The sequence below is a fragment of the Austrofundulus limnaeus genome, unplaced genomic scaffold (assembly GCF_001266775.1).
Source record: "Austrofundulus limnaeus strain Quisiro unplaced genomic scaffold, Austrofundulus_limnaeus-1.0 Scaffold4, whole genome shotgun sequence".
NCBI classification, from domain to species: Eukaryota; Metazoa; Chordata; class Actinopteri; order Cyprinodontiformes; family Rivulidae; genus Austrofundulus; species Austrofundulus limnaeus.
In genome coordinates, this window is record NW_013952406.1 from 4,919,428 (window position 1) to 4,938,716 (window position 19,289).

A 19,289-nucleotide genomic window follows, 5' to 3' on the forward strand; every position below is an offset into this window, starting at 1 on the left:
CTATAATAATCTTCAGTTCTGTGTGTTTCATGTACCTGTCTGTTACCAAAATACTTCATACTAGACAAATGGGAAGCGTTTTCTTAGAAAATGACTGAATGTATCTAAAACTGATCTGACAGCCTGATTTAAAATGGGCACTACAACTAATTCACATATTTTAAAATATATTTTTGAACTTTTGGCAGTTTTTCTTTTAAATTCCACCAGACCAGTAGTCCATGTGCCTGATAATAACATATTGTGCAGTGGAGGCTTAAAATGGTGAAAAAGTGGGCAAGTAAAAAATAAAAAAGACGTATCAAGTCTAAAGGAACTATACAGCACATTAAGGTTGGGCAAAATCGTATTGTGTGCAATTAATAGTCAGAAAATTTTTTAATCGATTGTTTTGCCACTTGACAATATGATTAATGCCACAAGGCAGACTACTCGGTCAGTCCGCTTGATGCTCCTCTCTCCGCTTCAAATATGACAAACATTTAACAAAAAAAGTTCTGTAATTTATTTCTCATAACGCAGGTTTTACTTGGTCTATCAATACAATTTGAAAACTGACGTAAATCCTGAAGTCTGTACTTTTGACACAGCTTGGAACTGATTTTTACAGAGAGCAAATCTTTCCCACTAGAGTGATTTCAATTGGTCATGTATAGGACATGCAGGCGTCCAGGGACTCCAGGGGATTAATTGTCATATTAATCGTTATCGGCTAAATACCACAATTAATCGTATTTAATTTTTTTTGCTAATATCGCCCAACCCTAAAGCACATACATAGTACCTGAAAATTATTAAAGAAATAAAAATAGCAAAGACCCGAAAAGCACAGACAGTTAGACAATCTGTAAAACTTTTTAGAATCATGTTTTTCATAAATTCAACTGAAGAACAAGTTCTATTTTTGTAACAAACTGCTAGTAAAATACCTTATTTCTAAGTTTTACCCCAAAGTGTCCGTTCTGGGTATTTGGTCATTTCTTGAGCTTGGGAACCTTTTCCTGCCTGGATAATTAATAGATTCAGGAGTTAAGTGGTTCAACAATTTAAAAMCATTCTGGTAAAAATGAGAAAATGACTAAACTGGAGAAAACAAACTCTGAAGTATGATAAAATATTGCTGAAGACCACTTTACATTAAAAAGATTACAAGATAATGTGTGCTCCTTGGACATGAAAACACATAAAGGATGATTCAGGATGTTTGCATCATGCATGCTAACATATTTATTTTATTATTTATTCTGTTTCAGTAGGAGTCCCAGTTGCCCTTCTGTCTGTAAAATCTGAAAAGGTTCTCAGTGAGAAGACAAACTACGAACTGCAGTGTGACGTCATCAGTGTTCCTGTCCAAAATCTCACCATTAAGTGGTACAAAAACAATAAAACCATGGATGTAAAGCATTTCTTATACACAACCAGCACACTGGTAAATAAATCCTACATTTTGGAGGTCAACGTCAGCAGAGAGGAGAATATTGCTCGSTTTAGATGTGAAGCTCAGCTGGAACCTGAACCAGAAGACGCTGTTGTGTCTCAAACGATCAGTCTCTCTGCGCTCTGTGAGTCTCTRATATCAAACTCAAACTTGTTGTAGTTTTAATTATTWGATGACCTGTGAAAATAAAGTGTTTCTGTTTTCAGATGCTCCTGTGTTTCTGGTGAACCACAGTAATTACATCACGGTACACAGGGGGGATAATATGAGCCTGAGCTGTGAGGCTGACGGGAACCCTCCTCCTGAATATCAGTGGACAGTCGACGATGGCGTGGACCTCTCAGAGAACTCAAGTGAACTCAGTGTAGTTAACGTTGACCGTAGTGCAACCTACAGCTGCACAGCCAGCAGTCATTTTGGAAATATAACTTTGAGCATCCAAGTTCACGTGCCGCCAGTGGCCAGAACATTCCCTGCAGATGCTCCTGATCCTGAACCACAGTGTACATGTTCATGTTTACTTTACAAACATTTCTCGATTRCTTTATTCATTATGCACCAATTCAGCCATGTAACTGGATGCTTGTCTTTCTTTCCTGAATAACAGCCTGCRATCTTACAATGACGCCCTCTGAAGTTGTTGTGGAATTTGGAGATCCACTTGTAATTAACTGCAGCACGTCTAGTGCCGACATTGATTTTATGGGCTGGGAGTCCCCGTACGGTGGATCTCAGAAAAAATCTTCAACAGTAACTTTGAACATTACGAAACTAGAATATTGGGCTTTTGAGCCTTTTTGTTTTGCTACTAAAGTGAATGGAAATCAGTGTATTAGAAACCCAATCATCCATCTTTATAGTGAGTACACAATGTGAATYATATTTTATATTTTACATTCAATTAAATAATTTGCAACAGTGCCACTGTCAAACAAGTGTAGAACGTTACAATGTTAGATGCTAAATGAGCAGCATCCTGTTTATTTTACTTTTTATTCCCGTTTTTATCTTACAGAGACTCCAGATTTTGTTTCAGTCTTTTCAGACAGTCCTGGTCCGATGGAAGAGGGCTCAGCGTACCGGCTGCAGTGTGACATCTACAATGTGGCTCCTGTGTTTGGACTCAAAGTGAAGTGGCACCAGGGCAATAAAACCGTGTTCACAGATGACCTAAAATACACAAATAAGGCTAATACACTTCCAAGTAATTTTCAGTCCAACCTGACTTTCACTGCTAAGAAAAGTGACAATGGATCGCTTTTTAGATGTGAGGCTGAGCTGCAGCTCGGACCTAAAGGACCAGAGTTTGTCCCCTCTGTAGTCTCAGAACCTCACCTTGCTGTTGTACTCTGTAAGTTTCACACACAATATTCTGTATTTAAGGGTGTCAGTTTGGACTAAATTATCCTAGTTCTCATTTGTAGATAAACCCCTCATCGAAGACTGTCCACAGAAGACCACTGTTGAAGAAAACAAATTCAGTCTGAATGATCTGTCTTGTAAGATTGAAGGGAACCCACCTCCGGCTGTCAAATGGTACCGTGAGGGTAAACTGATCAACTCTTATGAGACTCTGAACAGGACTGACTCTGGAACATATGTGGCTAAAATTACCAACAGTATGGGCACGAGCACACACTCTGTTTTCATCACAGTTGAACGTAAGTCCATAAAACACCTTTTGTGTCATTACATTATGGATTAAAAACATAATCTGAAATATCAAAAAGAAAAAAATAAGTAGGTCCTCTGGATGGGTTCTTCTTTAGTGAAACGTTTCGTCTCTCCTCCAAGAGACTTCTTCAGTCTGATGAGTTTCAGGTGAACTCAGCCTTATAAGCACTGCCTCCACATGGACAAACAGGTTAGTCATATGCAAAAGAGGGCCATCGCCTAACAATAGGCTTGACAGAACTAATCAAGCCTATTGTTAGGCTATGGCCCTCTTTTGCATGTGACTAACCTGTTTGTCCATGTRGAGGCAGTGCTTATAAGGCTGAGTTCACCTGAAACTCATCAGACTGAAGAAGTCTCTTGGAGGAGAGACGAAACGTTTCACTAAAGAAGAACCCATCCAGAGGACCTACTTATTTTTTCTTTTTGATTTTTTTCTACCTGGATTACTGAGATGCATCAGGACACACTCTGGAATAATTTTGGGTGTATCTTCGCAGACGGTCCCAGCTTTGATTGTAAGATGCAATACGTGGTTGAGGTGAATGAAAAAGGGAAAACTCTGTGTGAACCAAAAGGAATTCCTTCTCCCACCATCAGCTGGTTCAAAAACGGAAAAGAGGCAACTTTCCCGCAGCGGTGGACAAAACATGACAGTGGAAACTATTCGCTTTACGCACAAAACAAACATGGAAGTGCCAAGCATGAATTTTATCTTGATATTTTGTGTGAGTCTTAACTTTTACTATTAAATGTTCAACACTGAATATAAGAAACAAWTATGCTCACMGCCTTTAATGCCAGAGTTTTAGACTAATTTCATGTTTTGGTGAGAAACAAACSTTTAAACTACCATATCAAGTTTTAGCTGAATATGTATCAAATTGAACGAGTTGTACCCATTTTTGTTAAGTAGATGTGGAGCTTAATCTTGAATTTTATCGACTCCTAAAGTAAATAGACGTTCATCTGTTGATTATTTCTGAAAGATTCATTAAAGTCCATCATATAATTCATGAGATATTTTGCTAACAGCAAAAATAGGTTGACACCAACATATAATGTCTCTATTTAAGCAAAATTCTTACGCAAGAAATAGCACTTAAATTACGACTAACTCTCTGCTACAACCTTGCCAAATTTGAGCCCAATATCTTTAAAACTGATTGAAGTGTTGTCACTATTGTATTTTTGAAATTCCTTTATCTCTGGCAGACGTCTTGAATCATGTGGACTCCAAATGTTAATCAGCTGTAAATTTAAATCTGTTGATTACTTTCTGCAAACTTTGCAAAAATTAGTCCTGTAGTTCATGAAATATTTTRCTAACAGACATATGGCAGCAAGCGATAATTATGTTTCTTTTTTATATACGTTTCTGATAGTGGATGCTGCTAATTAAAAAAAAAACAATAATTTCACAAAGCAGTATTTCTTCTTTTCACAACTTAAAAAAAATCTTATTTAACAGATGCACCTGAGTTTACGGAGGAAAACATCAACAAGACCTTGATTCCAGGTGGGGATGTGACTTTCAGCTGCAGTGCTGAGGGAAACCCGAGCCCTGAGATCAGATGGAGCTACAAGCCTGCAGACAACCTGAAGGAAACCGGTGAGGGGCGCCAGAGGATCATCACCATCACAGGAGCCACGTCTACCAATGTGGGCCTTTACATCTGTGTTGCCACGAATAAAGTTGGGAAAGTGACAAGAACAGTCACACTGGCAGAGAGAGGTATGAACATGGAGAACACTTTAACTGCATTTTAATAAAACAAAGCCAAAAAATAAAAATATCAAGAATTTTTTTCTCACTGTACCTTTTATTCTTGTTTCACAGACAAAACCAATGCAATCTTCATTTGGCTACCGATTCTACTGGCCATCCTTATTATTTTGTTGCTTTTATATGTTTACTCCTGCTACCGCAAGAAAAAATGTGGACGTTATGCATTTATTCCGAGCACGGATAGATCCTCTCTCCCCATGACTACAAAATCTGCTGCAGAGCAACCATTCAATGCAAACAGCAGCCTTTAAAGCTATTTATACTTTTAAATAAACTGTAAAGCAGCTTTTTATACAGAATATTTGACCAGATTTCTCATGTTCTCATGTTGCATTTCAGTACCTTTTTTTTTTGCTGTCAGATTGTTTTTTTCCTTCTGTACGAGTGTGTTTTGTTAGAATGTAAAAACTTGAATTAAAAATTGATCATTGTGAGTTATCCAATCTTTAGAAATTAGGACAACTAAAAGCTGATATACCTCACTGAGATGAAAATGTTTTTGTCAACATGTATTTTCCATTTAACAAAATATGACAATCGTCTAATTTAAATGTATTTTAAAAACAACGCTTAAAAATAATAAAAAGCATTTTTGTTTAAAATCAATAAACGGTGAGCCATCGTCTTAAGTTTCTTTCTAGCCAATTGTTAAGTGTAAATATCCATTTTCCCTGTGGGTTGGTTCTAATATAAGTTTTAGGTTTTGCCTCCCTCCATACTTGCTGCTGCTGTATATTTAAAGAAAAAGCAGGGCTTAGTTATCCACAGATAGGGGCACGATCGTGTGAGGGCCAGGAGGGGGCAATGCCCACTCCAAAAAACATTGTCCCCCCCTCCTAACACTACCCACCAGAATTTAAGACCACACCATAAAAAATACATAAATTCTGTTTTGGTGTTTAACTTTGGTGTGCCACCCCTTTAAAAAACTTTCTGGAGGTGTCTCTGCAGACTCTGGTTCCAAAAATTAGGGCTGAACATATTGATCCAAGTATCAATACTATCAATACCAAGAWGAGTATCGAAAAGCGTGATGAGATTGCTTCTTTTAAGATGTTGTTTGCACAACCGACGTTATTTTTCACAAATAAAGTGAAAAATAAGTTGGTAGTACAGAATTTTCAATTGTTTGGAGTTATTGTGCCCACGTGTAATGGAAGCTACTTGTTAATGTGTTGTTGACATTGTTATAGTCCAACTTTTGCTACATTGTTACTTATTTTTTTATTATTTAGCACTAGCGACTTTTGTGCATATYGGAAGATAACAGGAAAATTATTTTATTTTTATACTGTTGCATTGTTTTATTTTGGTGTCTAATATCTTTGTCCTGTGTTTTATCGCAATTGTCTAACTAAAGGCTAAATCACAAAATTATTCAATGAATATGACGAGAATTGGCATCGAGGAATCAGCAATTTAAGCTACCACGTCTACCAAAAATACAACATAGCAGTACAATACTGTAGAACGGCACTTGTTGGCTTTGATGTAATATTTTAGTTTATTAGTAGGCCTGTAAGTTGTCTCAGTAGACACCTGATTGCCAGTTTGTTTTTTTACTGGCCAATCTCACCAGATTAAAACTGTATACTAACTCTAACTTGAATGAGAGGACATAATGAATGTGTTGATTTAATATGGGTACACTTTATGGGTGATATTTAAAGTGAAGCAGGAGGAAGGTCTCTGGTCCAAACATGAGTCCTGGAGCTGCAGTCCTCGGTCCTCGGGGCTGATAATTGGCGCGCGGCCCCTTTAAGACTTCAGGATTTGGGAGTGACGCGGACAGGAGAGCTGGTTTGTCCCTGTTTCCTTCGCTGTGAAAAAAATATTTGGACTAACTTCACCAACTGCTGGCAGCATAAATGATTTGGGTAATTATGATACGGATTTATGCAACTTGTTGAAGGAAGCGACGCCAGAAGGGCCTCCTGATTCGGATCTGATTGATTTTTCCAGTCGGGATTGTTGTGTTTGTTCGGGCCGTCTCTCTCCGAACTGTCTGTCCGTCCGGATAAACTTTTTTTTTTTTTTTGGAGTTCTTTGTACTCAAGCCGAACATGGACTGGGGCACAGAACTTTGGGTGAGTCCATCATCTGACTCTCTGCTGAGTAGAACCAGGATGGGGAAAAACAATGCACTCTTTTGTGTTTTAATCAGAGGAAGTTTGGGAATATTTTGCAAATGATGCGTTCATGAGCACGCAGTTTTTTTCCTCCCTGAGGCGTTTTATTAATTTAGCAAACAATATTTAAAAATTAACACACAGCTCCTGTACTTTACATTAAAAATAAAAATAAGATTTTTCCATATTTTTATGTTAACAGCACTGTCACCACAAGTGAATTTGAGGAAAGCTGTTAAATTTTATTATTTTCTTTAACTGTTTAAAGAGAGTCGCTCTGTTTACATTTAGTCACACTTGGCTTCCATAGAGATAAAATCAGCTGCTGAGATGTGACCTGGCAACAACCATCATCACTGATAAGATGCTCCATGCTTCTCCTTTCTATGCTCTGAGTACTGGTAAAAATAAAAAAAATAGACGTGCAACCAGACTTCTCTACTGTTTGATTGTAAATAATAAAACTGTCAGCAGGGTGAACCCACATAATGCAGTCTTGGAGCAAACACCGAGCCACCTCCTGGAAGCAGAAGTGAAAGGATTCACTTGATCCTGCACAGAAATACAAGCAGCTCTGGCGCTTGCCTGTTCTCAGGGAACCTGGTTTGTAAAATGGAGCATTGCAGAGATGAGAACGGGGAGGTTGTGACCTCATTCCAGTCTCCCTCTGGGCCTTTCCCCCCCACAGTCCCCCTTTTTACCATCCTATGCAGTGGTGGAACAACCTAATTAGTTTTGCCCTACTTTGATTGATTCACAGAAACACTCACTCCAAGTTCCATCTCTGTTTAAAAAAGTTGGATCATGGTTAACATTGTTTGCAAGGTTCGACCAAAACTGCCATAACTTTATTTCCTATTAAAAGATGAGTTTAGCTTAAAACTACAACAAGGCCTTTAACTTGTCTTGAGCATGATGTCTCTGCTGTAGCGTAAGAAGAAATTCTTCAGCAAAAGTGTTGTTTTGTTGTTTTCAGTGAGTGTGTAAATTCCAYGCACCAGAAAAACAGTTCTCTTTTCCGTGTTGGACCGTGGAAACGTACAGGTTCGTTCGAGTTTGTCTGCRCAGGGAAAACTTGCAGGCCAGGTCAGCTCTTTGGCATCTGTTCCCCTGATTGTTTTTAATCCGGTGTCTATTTTAAGGCGCGAGATCAGTGTCTGGGTTTTAGTTGTGATAGTAACTGTAGGCTAACTCCTGTGTGGCAGGTCTGGCAGGGCCATGCTCTTTAAATAAGAATGTTTGACTCAGAGCTGAAACATGCATAGAAACTACTTGCTGCTTGACTCCTTTTTGGGGTTTGTTAACTGTTACTTGACGCAAACGTTAAAAGTTAAAGGAGACATATGCACAAGCCTTTAAATGCTTCTTTTTGTGTAGTCTCTAGGAGTTCAGAAATTTTGAAATTAGTCTCTCCTGGTGCGTAAAGATCTCTAAATTCKTTTTTTKGTCATATTTTTCAACCAGCAGTTTTCTCTATTTTCTAYCGACAAGCCTTCCATTGGTGGGAGAGTCTCTGCCTCACGTGGAGGAGTTTAAGTGTCTGGGTGTCTTGTTCACGAGTGATGGTAGGATGGAGCGGGAGATGGATCAACGGGTTGGGGCCTCGTCCTCAGTAATGAGGGCGTTGCTTCGGTCAGTTGTGGTGAAGAAAGAGCTGRGTCGAAAGGCAAAGCTCTTGATTTACTGGTCTGTCTTTGTTCCAACCCTCACCTGTGGTCATGAGGTGTGGRTCATGACCGAAAGAACAAGATCCCAGAAACAAGCAGCCGAAATGAGCTTCCTTCGTAGGGTGGCCGGGCTCAGCCWTAGAGATAGGTTGTGGAGCTCCATCATCTGGAGGGAGCTCGGACTAGAGCTGCTGCTCCTCCACATCGAAAGGAGTCAGCTGAGGTGGTTCGGGCATCTGATTAGGATGCCTCCTGGACGTCTCCCTTTAGAGGTGTTTTGGGCACGTCCCACTGATAGGAGGCCCCGGGGAAAAACCCAGGACACGCTGGAGGGATTATGTATCCTCTCTAGCCTGGGAACACCTCRGGGGTCCCCCAGGACGAGCTGGAAAGTGTCGCTGGGGAGAGGGATGTCTGGGTTTCTCTCCTGGACCTGCTGCCTCCGCGACCCAACTACGGATAAGCGGAAGAAGATGGAGATAGAGAAGTCTTCCGTTGTTGACGTCTTCTAATTAACTTGTAACTAAAGTTTCTGTGCCGCTATATAGTTGTAAACCCCTCTATCAAACTAGAATGGACCACTCTAGAAGCTGGAGGGAGGCGGGGTGTGAAGCACCTCAGTTGCATTTAAAGAGACAGTCTCAAAACGAGTTGATCTGAGACACACCTCAGAAAATGGGTGAACGAGGGGCTTGTGGAGTTACAGTAAGGGGGAATTTAGACCAAAGCATTGCAATTCCACTTTATATAGACCCCAACAGAGTGATTTAAAGATTTAGAGCTCCTTCAGCAACAGACTGCTGCATCCGAGGAGCGTTATCGCAGATCCTTCCTCCCTGCAGCTGTCTGACTCTATAACCAGCACCACGCCCAAAAATCACAAGTGTTTACAAAAATCACATTAAGTGTTTACACGCCTGCTGCTGCCCGCACAATCATTTGTACTGTTATAATTCATTGTCAATACTTATCTGAACAATCATATACAGTACACTATTACTCATTTATATTATTACTAATCTGAGCAATCACTTTCTCTGTTATTACCCATTTTAAACTTTTTAAATAATTCTGCTGTAATTGCACATCTGTGTTTATTGTCTGCACTGTGATACTTTACAGTTAATAGTCTGTTGAGATTATTTTTTGCACTGAAAATAGGAATATTCTGATTCCTAATGTCTGATAGTATACTGTCTCTAAAACAAAGCATATCCTTTTTTTATTCTTGCACAATTCTTTATATTATGTTTTTTATTATTAGCATTAGTATTGCTAGTCAGTGTTAATTTCAATTTTTTGTGTATTGTCTATAGTTTGTAAAGTAACTAGCGTGTTAACCTCTGTACTGATGCTGCTGTGACACCTGAATTTCCCCTCGGCGGGACAATAAAGGCTATTTCTATTTCTATTCTATTCTATTCTATTCTATTCTATTCTATTCTATTCTATTCTATTCTATTCTATTCTATTCTATTCTATTCTATTCTATTCTATTCTATTCTATTCTATTCTAAATGTGGAAAAGAAGGATTTAAATGCAAGATGTCTCCTTTAAAGTGGTACAATCATTTGTATTGGTGCAACAACAATAAGTTATGGATATTAATATCAGTTTGTGGTAGATATACTCAGTATTTCTGAGAAATGCACCAAAACACAGAATAACACTCTTCAATGTTTTTGTCACAAATACAATGAATACTGTAGCTGAACAACTTCACTAAGAGTTGAAAACACATTTGTGTAATCACAGCTTTAATTGCCTGAATCTGAAAAGTGTTGCATTGGGTACACCGCAAAGCTTTTTTTAAGTGTAACTGTGAAACTGCAGAAACAAAACACTCAATAAGGTGGTTGCTCAGGGAGAAGGGGACACATTTTAGCTCTSTGGACCTGTGCAAAACTTAACCTGCCTCTCAGTCTCCACAGTGTTTTGTTTCATTGTGCTGCAGACTGAACAGAGGTCAAAAACCTGAATATGCAAATAGTAAACTCACCAAATGCAAAACGCTGCAAAACGCTTCAATCGAGAGCTGAAGGCAGTTTCATTTGTGTGATCTTCATACTGTATAGTGTTGCAGACCTCCATAAAATATATTCTGCATTTACAAACATACTGCAGAAATGTAAGGATATTTATTTTAATTTATTCAAAGCAAATGATTCTTTGTGACATTTGTGAATGGAAATAAAAAGACATATTTCTTCTAGTTAATTATAGTTAATTTAATAAAAAAAGCAACAGCAAAGTAAACCTTATGTTTAAAGAAAATGAAGTATGTTATGAGAACGTTGCATTTTAGAACCATACATCATGGTTAGGGCTGCCACGATTAGTCGATTAATCGACGACTAATCGATTATTAAAATAATCGATGACTAATTTAATAATTGATTAATCGTTTTCTCTTTTTTTGTTCTTTACTTTGTTTTTCTCTCCAAACTGCTTTGACACCTTCCACTGCCACATTTGCCTTTCTATCCTTCACACAAATGCACAGTAGTGGTAACTGGGGTAGGCCGTGGACGTCACAAGACATTATACAGACAGGCTCTGGTATCATGGCTACCCAGCAACGGAGCTCAAAAGTGTGGGATCTTTTTAAGAAAATGAAAGAGAAACCTGTGCAATATCTGCAGAGCAGAACTTGCCTTCCACTGCAGTTATTTTTAGTTAGCATATAGCTAAAATCTAACGATGGTTACATAATAGCAGCTGCATTCTGGCGCGATAAGCTCTTTTATGTATATATTATATATTTTAAATATGTTTTATATTCAATTAATGTATGATCCGATTAGCCGACTAATCGAAAAAAGTAATCTGTGATTAATCGATTATAAAAATAATTGTTTGTGGCAGCCCTAATCATGGTAGTGTCATAGGTCTAGTGTTGAATTTTGAATTGTCTAAATGAATTTGTGAAGCAAATCAGAATTGCAGGATGACACCAACTCTCACACAAACGTCTCATGAAACCATATTGAAGAATAAAAAACTTACAAAGCTCAGCTCTGCCTGTAATCCTGCTAAAACTCTTTTATAAAAGCCTGATAATACTGGTAAATCTAGAACTGGGTTTCATATTTCTACTGTTTGAAGTTGACACCTGTCAACATCGATACATTCTGATTTCAAGAGCTTCCAGACTGAGATTGAAGGAGAGGGACGGGGATATCCTCAAACAAAAGATATGCTGAATTAGCAAAATGTGCGAGCCATTTTGACAGTCAAAACTTCTGTTAACCAAATAATGACCTTAAATGAAAAGCCCAGCGTGGCTCCTGCCCCACAAAACAACCCTTTTTTTGAAGGACAGGAACTGGATCGCAGGCTCTCTGTGATTAGGCAATGCGTTGTCTCATTCAGTTAAGTCTCTTTTTGTTTTATCTGAAGAGCACGGAGGGTACAAAGGAACAAGGCCCGACATGTCAGGAATCCCCTTTCTAAACGGGCCCCACTTCAATGCAAAAATTAGCAGCAATAAAAGCTGCGGGGAGCTGCTTTTTTCATTAGAGTGAGAGCAAACCGCTTTCTGTTGCCAGCCCTCGCTACTAACAGACCTGCCTGAACTCGAAAGTGTCAAAAAGTCTCCTGGCAGATAAGCAAAGAAAGGTAAAGAAACAGAATTTCTTTGAAATGTAAAGGGACAAACAGCTCATTTGAATGTAAATGAAGTCAATAAATACGAAATGGTGTCACATTCCTTTTTAAATGATTCTAATTATAGAACAACACAGTTTAACTAGATATTTCAGGCTCATTACGTGCTCTACGATGGGYGTTCTCCATGTTTTACAGCTAAGCAGAAATTTAAAGACTATCAAAAACACGTTTTTCACATGCAAAGAACATTCCTGGAATCAAACAAGCAGGAAAAAAAAGCTTGTTCTCTTTAGTTGATCGYCTTTCATTCAAGATTCTTGCAGCATAAATGTCAGCACMGGATCTATCMTTTCCTTTTTGTTGAAACCATTTTYCCCCCTTCCTCCTCGTTTCCCCAGGATCAATACGACACGATAGAGAAGCACACGCAGACCGGCCTGGAGCTGGTGGAGAAGTACGTCAAATTTGTGAAGGAGAGGACCGAGATTGAGCAAAACTATGCTAAACAACTGAGGTAGGATTCAGTTTACTGTATTGTGTTTTTCTGCATGGGCTGTATTGCAGCTTGTTCTTTCCTGGTTGCACATAAGGATTGTTGTTTCTGAAAAGTTTGCGGGTCTTATGACTGCTTTGGGACAGATTCTAGCTTGTCTGTGAAACACTAGCCTGATTCTCCAGCTGCGGCGTGCTCGCCGCCTCTCCAAAACTTCCMGTCTTTTTCGCCCGGTCGGTTTCCCAGTGCACAAGCCCACATCTGTTGCAGTGCTGAGCTTGGCTGCAGCGTAGAGGAAGTGGGAGCAGACTGGGCGCATGATAGACTGGAAGTGGTCATTGAGAGAGTGAAAGAAGGAAGAGCAGATGTTCGTAGTGGATGGTCGTTTTTTTTACAATGGTTAAATGAAACTTGTAACGGATGCACAGGAAAGTCGTTGATACTTTTGGCAGTTGAGTATAAGGTTTTTCACGTTTTCTCAATYCCTGTCCATGTCCACAGGAATCTTTCCAAGAAATATAACCAAAAACGAAGCAGCAAAGATGAGCCAGAGTGCAGGTGAGCTTCGTTGTGTTCGACATCTTAAGCTGTCACAAAAAAATCRCATTAAAAATGGTAAATAATTGTGTTGTTGTTAGTGTTATCCACGCAGTTGTTGTTGTGGGTTGTTTGCCGGCGACATTGAAATGSCCCCAGGAGGAAACAGGAATAAGGAAGTCGTGATCTTGTTATCACGGCTTCACCCTCTGCAGAACTTTGTGCAATTATCACGTTATCAGCAGTCCCATCCGCATGCCCTCATTTCTCCACCCTTTCCTTTTTCTCCTCTTAAACGATAGGTTGTCCAGCTACCAGTCCTTTCTGGACATCCTGAATGAGATGAACGACTACGCAGGCCAGAGGGAGCTGATTGCAGAGAACTTGATGATGAACATTTGCATCGATCTCACAAAGTACCTGCAAGAGCTGAAGCAGGAACGAAAGACGGTGAGATTAATATGAAAGGAACACATGATGCACATGGATTTCCTGCTTCAGGTCCAGTAGAACCACCCTCTATACACCAATACATCCAGTCATACACCCAGCCTTCAGTGACTCTGTGATTCTGTCCCAGTCTTTTCTTTAGCTTTATTTGCCTGCTGCAGAAGGCAATGGGATCGACAGTGTTTTTGCCTGTGTGTTTGTCTGTTACCAACGTGTCTCATGAACCACATGATGAATTATGATAAAAATGCTGGAAAGTACTGTTTGGATTTACATCTACAGTTAATAGTAAAGCATTCACACTATTGAGATCCGTTTTTCTTCCGTACCTTTTCCGGCACAATTTTTGTGCCTTTTTAACAATTTSTCTAATAAAATATTCAGCTCCTTCAGCACTTTCAGGCTATGACATTTGGTATTGCTGCAATATATACTTTTTGAGATATTTAGCTTTTTTCAGCCATGGTTTCTCATTGAAAATGAAAACAATTGTTTACAGCAGGGTTTCTTAACCTTTTTGACCTTGGAGCCCAATTTGTTGAACATGAAGAGGCACAAGGCCCAGTCAGACATTACCAATGTATGGATCAAAATGATGATTATTCTAAATCTTGGTTTAATGTGTATTGAATTTGGATTATAACTAAATTAAATACACTTTCGGTATAAAAGTAAAACTCCTGTCAAATAATCACAAGACATGATCATGACAAAAACCTGAAATGAAAATTTGCAATTTATCAAATTTAAACTTTTAAACTTTTGCATGGTAGAACCAGAAGCTGCTCTTCATATAAGTGACAAACAATAGCTGTAACAACAGCTTTTTGACAAGTTTAAAGTTTCTTTAAATACATTCAAACTGTTTAAAAACAAAGTACAAACAATTATTTCATAAAGTGCAAATTAAAATATAGTTGTATTTGCAAATTTATTTGATAATGTTTTGAACTTTTAAAATATTGCATGGTAGAACCAGAAGCTGCACTTCATATTAGTGACAAACTTTGGCTTTTTTTGATGGGTTACCTTCATTTTTGCTTTCTACTTTTCATTTAAAATTTGTATCCATTCTCAGCAGGTTTCTAAGGTTCTCCTTCTACGTATTAAAAAAGTTGTTAAGCATCTGAATGGTGCACTACCGCTACTGGTGGTGAGAAAGTGTATTGCAACTTATTTAAAATCAATGCAGTCCCGTGGGCCTCTGTGGCCCAAAGTTAAAAACATTTGTTCTTTTGAGGCCCTGCCATAGGTTAAGAATCTCTGGTTTACAGCATCTCTAAAACCCTTGAAATATTTACTTTCTTTTATTTTCTTTTTGTTGTCTTTCTGAACTTTTCTTCTATTCGTTTTTTGTGCTTCTTTCTGCTATTTTAAGCTTTTGTTCTTTAGCTGCTTTCTGCTAGTTTCAGCTGTTTTCTGTGTTTTTAGCTAATTCAAGCTTTTTTTCAGCCAAATTCACCTTTTTGTGACAATTTCAGCTTCTTACTGCTTAGTTCTGCTAACATATGCTCTTTCTATTTTTTGTGCTAATTTCAGCTATTTCAGCTAATTTTATTTAGCTATTTTTAGGTGAGTTTCAGCTTTTTTTAGCTATTCATCACAAATCTTTCAGCATTAAGCATTCACGAGGTAATGAAAATTCTTGTTAACTTATGGATATTCTAAGTGACGATGGCTGCCACAACCAGCTGACCTTAGGAAACATTAAAGGGCTGTAACTCAGCCAGTTTAGCAGATATAGAGCTAAAATTTGTTATGKTYGTAGCKGAGAGTCRTTTAGTCATAAATTGATTCTAATTTAAAACTTTAGCMTGGAAAGCAATGGTCCGTATGCATTCCTTCAAGAAATGTTTGTGYTTAAATCATATACAAATGGCTGTTCTGTACATGATTACAAATGTGATAATTGTCTACAACAACAAACTCAGAAATGTGTTGACAAAATGCCAAATGTTTTTTTTTATTTATACAACACACAATTTGGGAGGAGAATAAAGTATGGGAGGAGTTAAGAACAAAAAAACAGATTTATGAGTGGAGATGTGGTTATCATACTGCAGCAGCAGGAAAGACRTTTAAGTGTCTCCTGAGGGAGAGCTGCTCTGTCTTCTGTTTGTGCATGAGAAATACTTGGTCTTTGTTATGTCGGATTGCAGAGCAGTGCCGCTGCGTACAATAACTCGCTGAAGATGTTGCGTCTCAGACAAGCTGCTATTTGTTTTTCCCTGTCTGATTTGCAGTGTGGTTTTTCAAGGTCATTGTTTCTCTTGTCTTCTCCCACACATGTCCCCCCCCTGTCATATGACCTCTCTGTCATTCTGTTTTTTTCTTCTTCTTTTTTTTTATTTTTTATAAATGTCTGCAGTATCTGATGGAGGCCAAGAGGGCCCAGCAGAGTTTGGAGAGCACCTACAAGCAGCTCGACAGTGTGAGTCCATTCTTAAAATTATGAGATTTGGTCAAAATATTCCCAGTGTTGTTCACGACCAGATGCAGTTATGCTTTTGTCTGTCTGGTTAGCAAAATATCTCAGTTCACGATGGCTGTTATAGCTAATCAACCTTAGCAAACACAAAAATGTCRATATTACTGATACTGAATTGAAGTTTTACGTGTTAGTAGCTGGTAATCATCCTTGACACATACTTTGAGCTCTAACATATCTGAGATTTCCTAGTATTGCATGAAATTGCAAATAATGTCATTTACAAGGTTTAACCAAAACAACTAAAACTCTTATCTATTTTCATTCAYAAGATGATATTAATTTAACGCTCTCCTTCATGGAATRCTAGGCCTTTAATAATCTGTTGGGAATAATTTCCTAGTCAGTGTGGTCAGGCAGGTGGCTTCATTTGTTTATAGTAAAAACAGGAAATCCAAGTGTAAAACATTTTAAACTCCTGCTGCATCTGTAATCTACATGTTTTATTACTTTGTTCTCTCTCAGTGGAAACCTCTCCGGTTTCCCCTCATGTAATAAAACTGCTTTAATTTTGGATACGCCTAATGTTTGATTCAGACTTGAGCCTTCCTTTCTTCTCTCTCGCTGCACATCAGAGTAAAAAGCGTTTTGAGAGGGAGTGGAGAGAAGCAGAGCGCGCCGCACAACATGCAGAGAAGACGGATCTGGACATCAATGCAACAAAAGCGGATGTTGAAAAAGTAAGGTAGAAAAACTGCACTCTGTAAAAGGAAAAAGTGTTTAAAATAATTCAATGACAGATCAGTTTCAGCATGTTTGAGTTTATTTTATTTATTTATTTTTTTCTGTGGTTTCAGGCCAAACAGCAGGCTCATTTTAAGGCCCAAACAGCAGAGGAGAGTAAGAATGACTACGCTTCTCAGCTCCAGAAGTACAACAAAGAGCAGAACCAGTTCTATTTTAATGACATACCACTTGTTTTTAATGTAAGTCAACTGCCTGTTATGTTTCAACAATCTTTTTATTAATGCCTTTTTTTGTTTGGCTCTTTTTGCATAACGATGAAGTGTAATTTGGTAAATTATGGTTGTGTTTTCTGTAAACCAAACAGTAAAGCAGGATATTCATCAGGCAGAGTTGAGTTTATGTGATTTTGTCGTCTGGCTCTTCCTACTTAAAGCTACTTTTCTGCATATCTGCCAAAAATGTTTTCTATTATGTAAATTTATTATTTTTTCTTATTACAGAGTAATTCCCTATGAGAGGAAAAAAAGTCTAAAATAGCAGTAAAGTTACTTTGTTTGTCCATAGGAGGAACAGATTCTGATGCATATGTCAACTATTTTTTTTGCAAGATTTAAAATTAATTCCCATAAACTAAAAACTTGGATTTCAAACCAGTAATGAGCTTTTTAAAAGATTTTTGTTTCACCTTTTTATAAATATCCAAAAAAAGAAAGAAAAAAAAGTATTCTGGTGATTCTTTACATTTATTAATAATCAAAAATAAAGTTGTAAAACGACAGTGGATTCGGTTTTGTTTGTTTCTGCTGCTGACAGAGTCTGAATCACTGTTTTTGTGTCCTTCAGAAACTGCAGGATCTGGATGAGAGACGAATACGGAAGTTAGCACAAGGCTACATTTTGTTCTCAGACACAGAAAAGCAAGTGATGCCCATCATCGGAAAGTGCCTGGAAGGCATTACTAAAGCTGGCGCTAACGTTAATGAGAAGAACGTGAGTTTGTTTTAGCGAATGAGAATATTGTGCGTCATGAGGTTTTTAAGCTACGTTCGTTTAAAAATAACCTCTGGTGTCTTTCACTCCTAATTGCTTTTAACGTAGGACGCGATGATTGTCATAGAGCAGAATAAGTCCGGATTTGAGCGTCCTGGAGACGTGGAGTTCGAGGACTACAGCCAAGGAATCAATCGAGCCTCTTCTGACAGTAGTTTGGGTACACCTAAAGGCCCCATGGACCTGCTGGGGAGGAATAAGGGCAAAAACTTTTGGCTTTTCAGCAGGAAGAGTAAGGTAGGACTTTTTATTTTAATAGATCTTATTCCTTACAGTCAAATAGAGATGTGAAAGTTACAGGTGCAAAGTCTGACTCTTTTTATTTATGCGTCTAATTGACTGACCAGCAGTGACTCGATCACTGCTCAGGTGGTCCAATCAGAGGGCAGATATTGTTGCCTCATCCAACGGCTCATTTTATCACTTCAGTTTAAACATTCACTTATTTCAACAAAATCCGTCAAAAACATCCTCTCAGACCTGTTTGGTCTCGTTTAAATGTTCAACGTTTGAAAAACAGATGCTCTGCTGCAATTCTAGTTATTAGAGAATGGCTCTTTTCTTTAAAAATCGATATGTTTTTATCATGATTTTTGTTTTATGTCTCTTGAACCAAGAATCTTGGTCTAAACAGGTTTAATCGTTTTATTCCCTGCTGTTCGTGTCATGATCTGTGTTTTTGCTTTCATTTTCTAGTGTTTCTCTGTTCCCCTGTGTCTCTCTTCCCCGCTGTCTTGCCTCCAGCCCCACCCACGCGTCTCCCCAGGTGTTTCTCATTGTTCCTCATTAGTTCACCTTTATATTCTGTGTCCTGTCTTCAGTCTTTGTCGGATCATTGTTCTATGTTCAGTTTTCAGTCTTCCTCGTCCCTGCTTCATGTTTGTGAGTACTTGAGAGTGTTTATTGAGCTGCCTTGCCAGCATTTTTGGTTATTATTAAAAGCTTTTGTTACCTTTTTGAACCTCGCCTGCGCCCTGGGTTTTTTCCTCCCCGAATCTGTCAGTTTGCTTGTTAAGTGTTTGAACACAATCCACAAGTTACACAAGTTACAGTAAGGGGTTCTCAAGCCATTTGGGTCTGGGGACCCCTTACAAGGGTGAAAACAATTCCAGGGACCCCCTCATAAACCCCATGCTGTTTTAAAAGATAATTTATTGTCATTTCAACCCCTAAATGCCACTGGAATATATATTTTTTATTAAAGAGTAACTTACCCCAAAATTAACTTTTTTTAGCTGATAAACTGTCTAGAATGTGTCTAAAATGTTATATAGTAC

General features: G+C 38.3%; 2 protein-coding genes across 6 annotated transcripts in view; both read left to right on the forward strand.

Moving 5' to 3' along the window:
• The window catches only part of icam5 (intercellular adhesion molecule 5), a 9,130-nt gene extending 3,600 nt beyond the window's left edge, over positions 1–5,530 (forward strand). Inside the window, exons 5-12 of one of the 2 annotated variants that reach the window (XM_014024511.1) lie at positions 1,254–1,562; positions 1,645–1,941; positions 2,046–2,297; positions 2,454–2,789; positions 2,863–3,099; positions 3,613–3,840; positions 4,584–4,847; positions 4,953–5,530. In XM_014024511.1, the coding sequence (XP_013879965.1) occupies positions 1,254–1,562; positions 1,645–1,941; positions 2,046–2,297; positions 2,454–2,789; positions 2,863–3,099; positions 3,613–3,840; positions 4,584–4,847; positions 4,953–5,152 (2,123 nt within the window). In that variant the 3' untranslated portion in view covers positions 5,153–5,530. The remainder of the gene's footprint in view (positions 1–1,253; positions 1,563–1,644; positions 1,942–2,045; positions 2,298–2,453; positions 2,790–2,862; positions 3,100–3,612; positions 3,841–4,583; positions 4,848–4,952) is intronic. The other variant, XM_014024520.1, reaches the window with a different exon arrangement.
• A 1,115-nt stretch (positions 5,531–6,645) lies between these two features.
• trip10a (thyroid hormone receptor interactor 10a) overlaps positions 6,646–19,289 on the forward strand; it is a 21,473-nt gene continuing 8,829 nt past the window's right edge. For 2 of the 4 annotated variants that reach the window (XM_014024550.1, XM_014024557.1), the window contains exons 1-9: positions 6,647–6,988; positions 12,706–12,821; positions 13,302–13,358; positions 13,640–13,787; positions 16,156–16,218; positions 16,851–16,955; positions 17,073–17,201; positions 17,806–17,952; positions 18,061–18,249. In XM_014024550.1, coding sequence (XP_013880004.1) covers positions 6,965–6,988; positions 12,706–12,821; positions 13,302–13,358; positions 13,640–13,787; positions 16,156–16,218; positions 16,851–16,955; positions 17,073–17,201; positions 17,806–17,952; positions 18,061–18,249 — 978 coding nt within the window. In that variant the 5' untranslated portion in view covers positions 6,647–6,964. Of the gene's footprint in view, positions 6,989–12,705; positions 12,822–13,301; positions 13,359–13,639; positions 13,788–16,155; positions 16,219–16,850; positions 16,956–17,072; positions 17,202–17,805; positions 17,953–18,060; positions 18,250–19,289 lie in introns of all 4 variants that reach the window. The other 2 variants (XM_014024542.1, XM_014024564.1) reach the window with 2 other exon arrangements.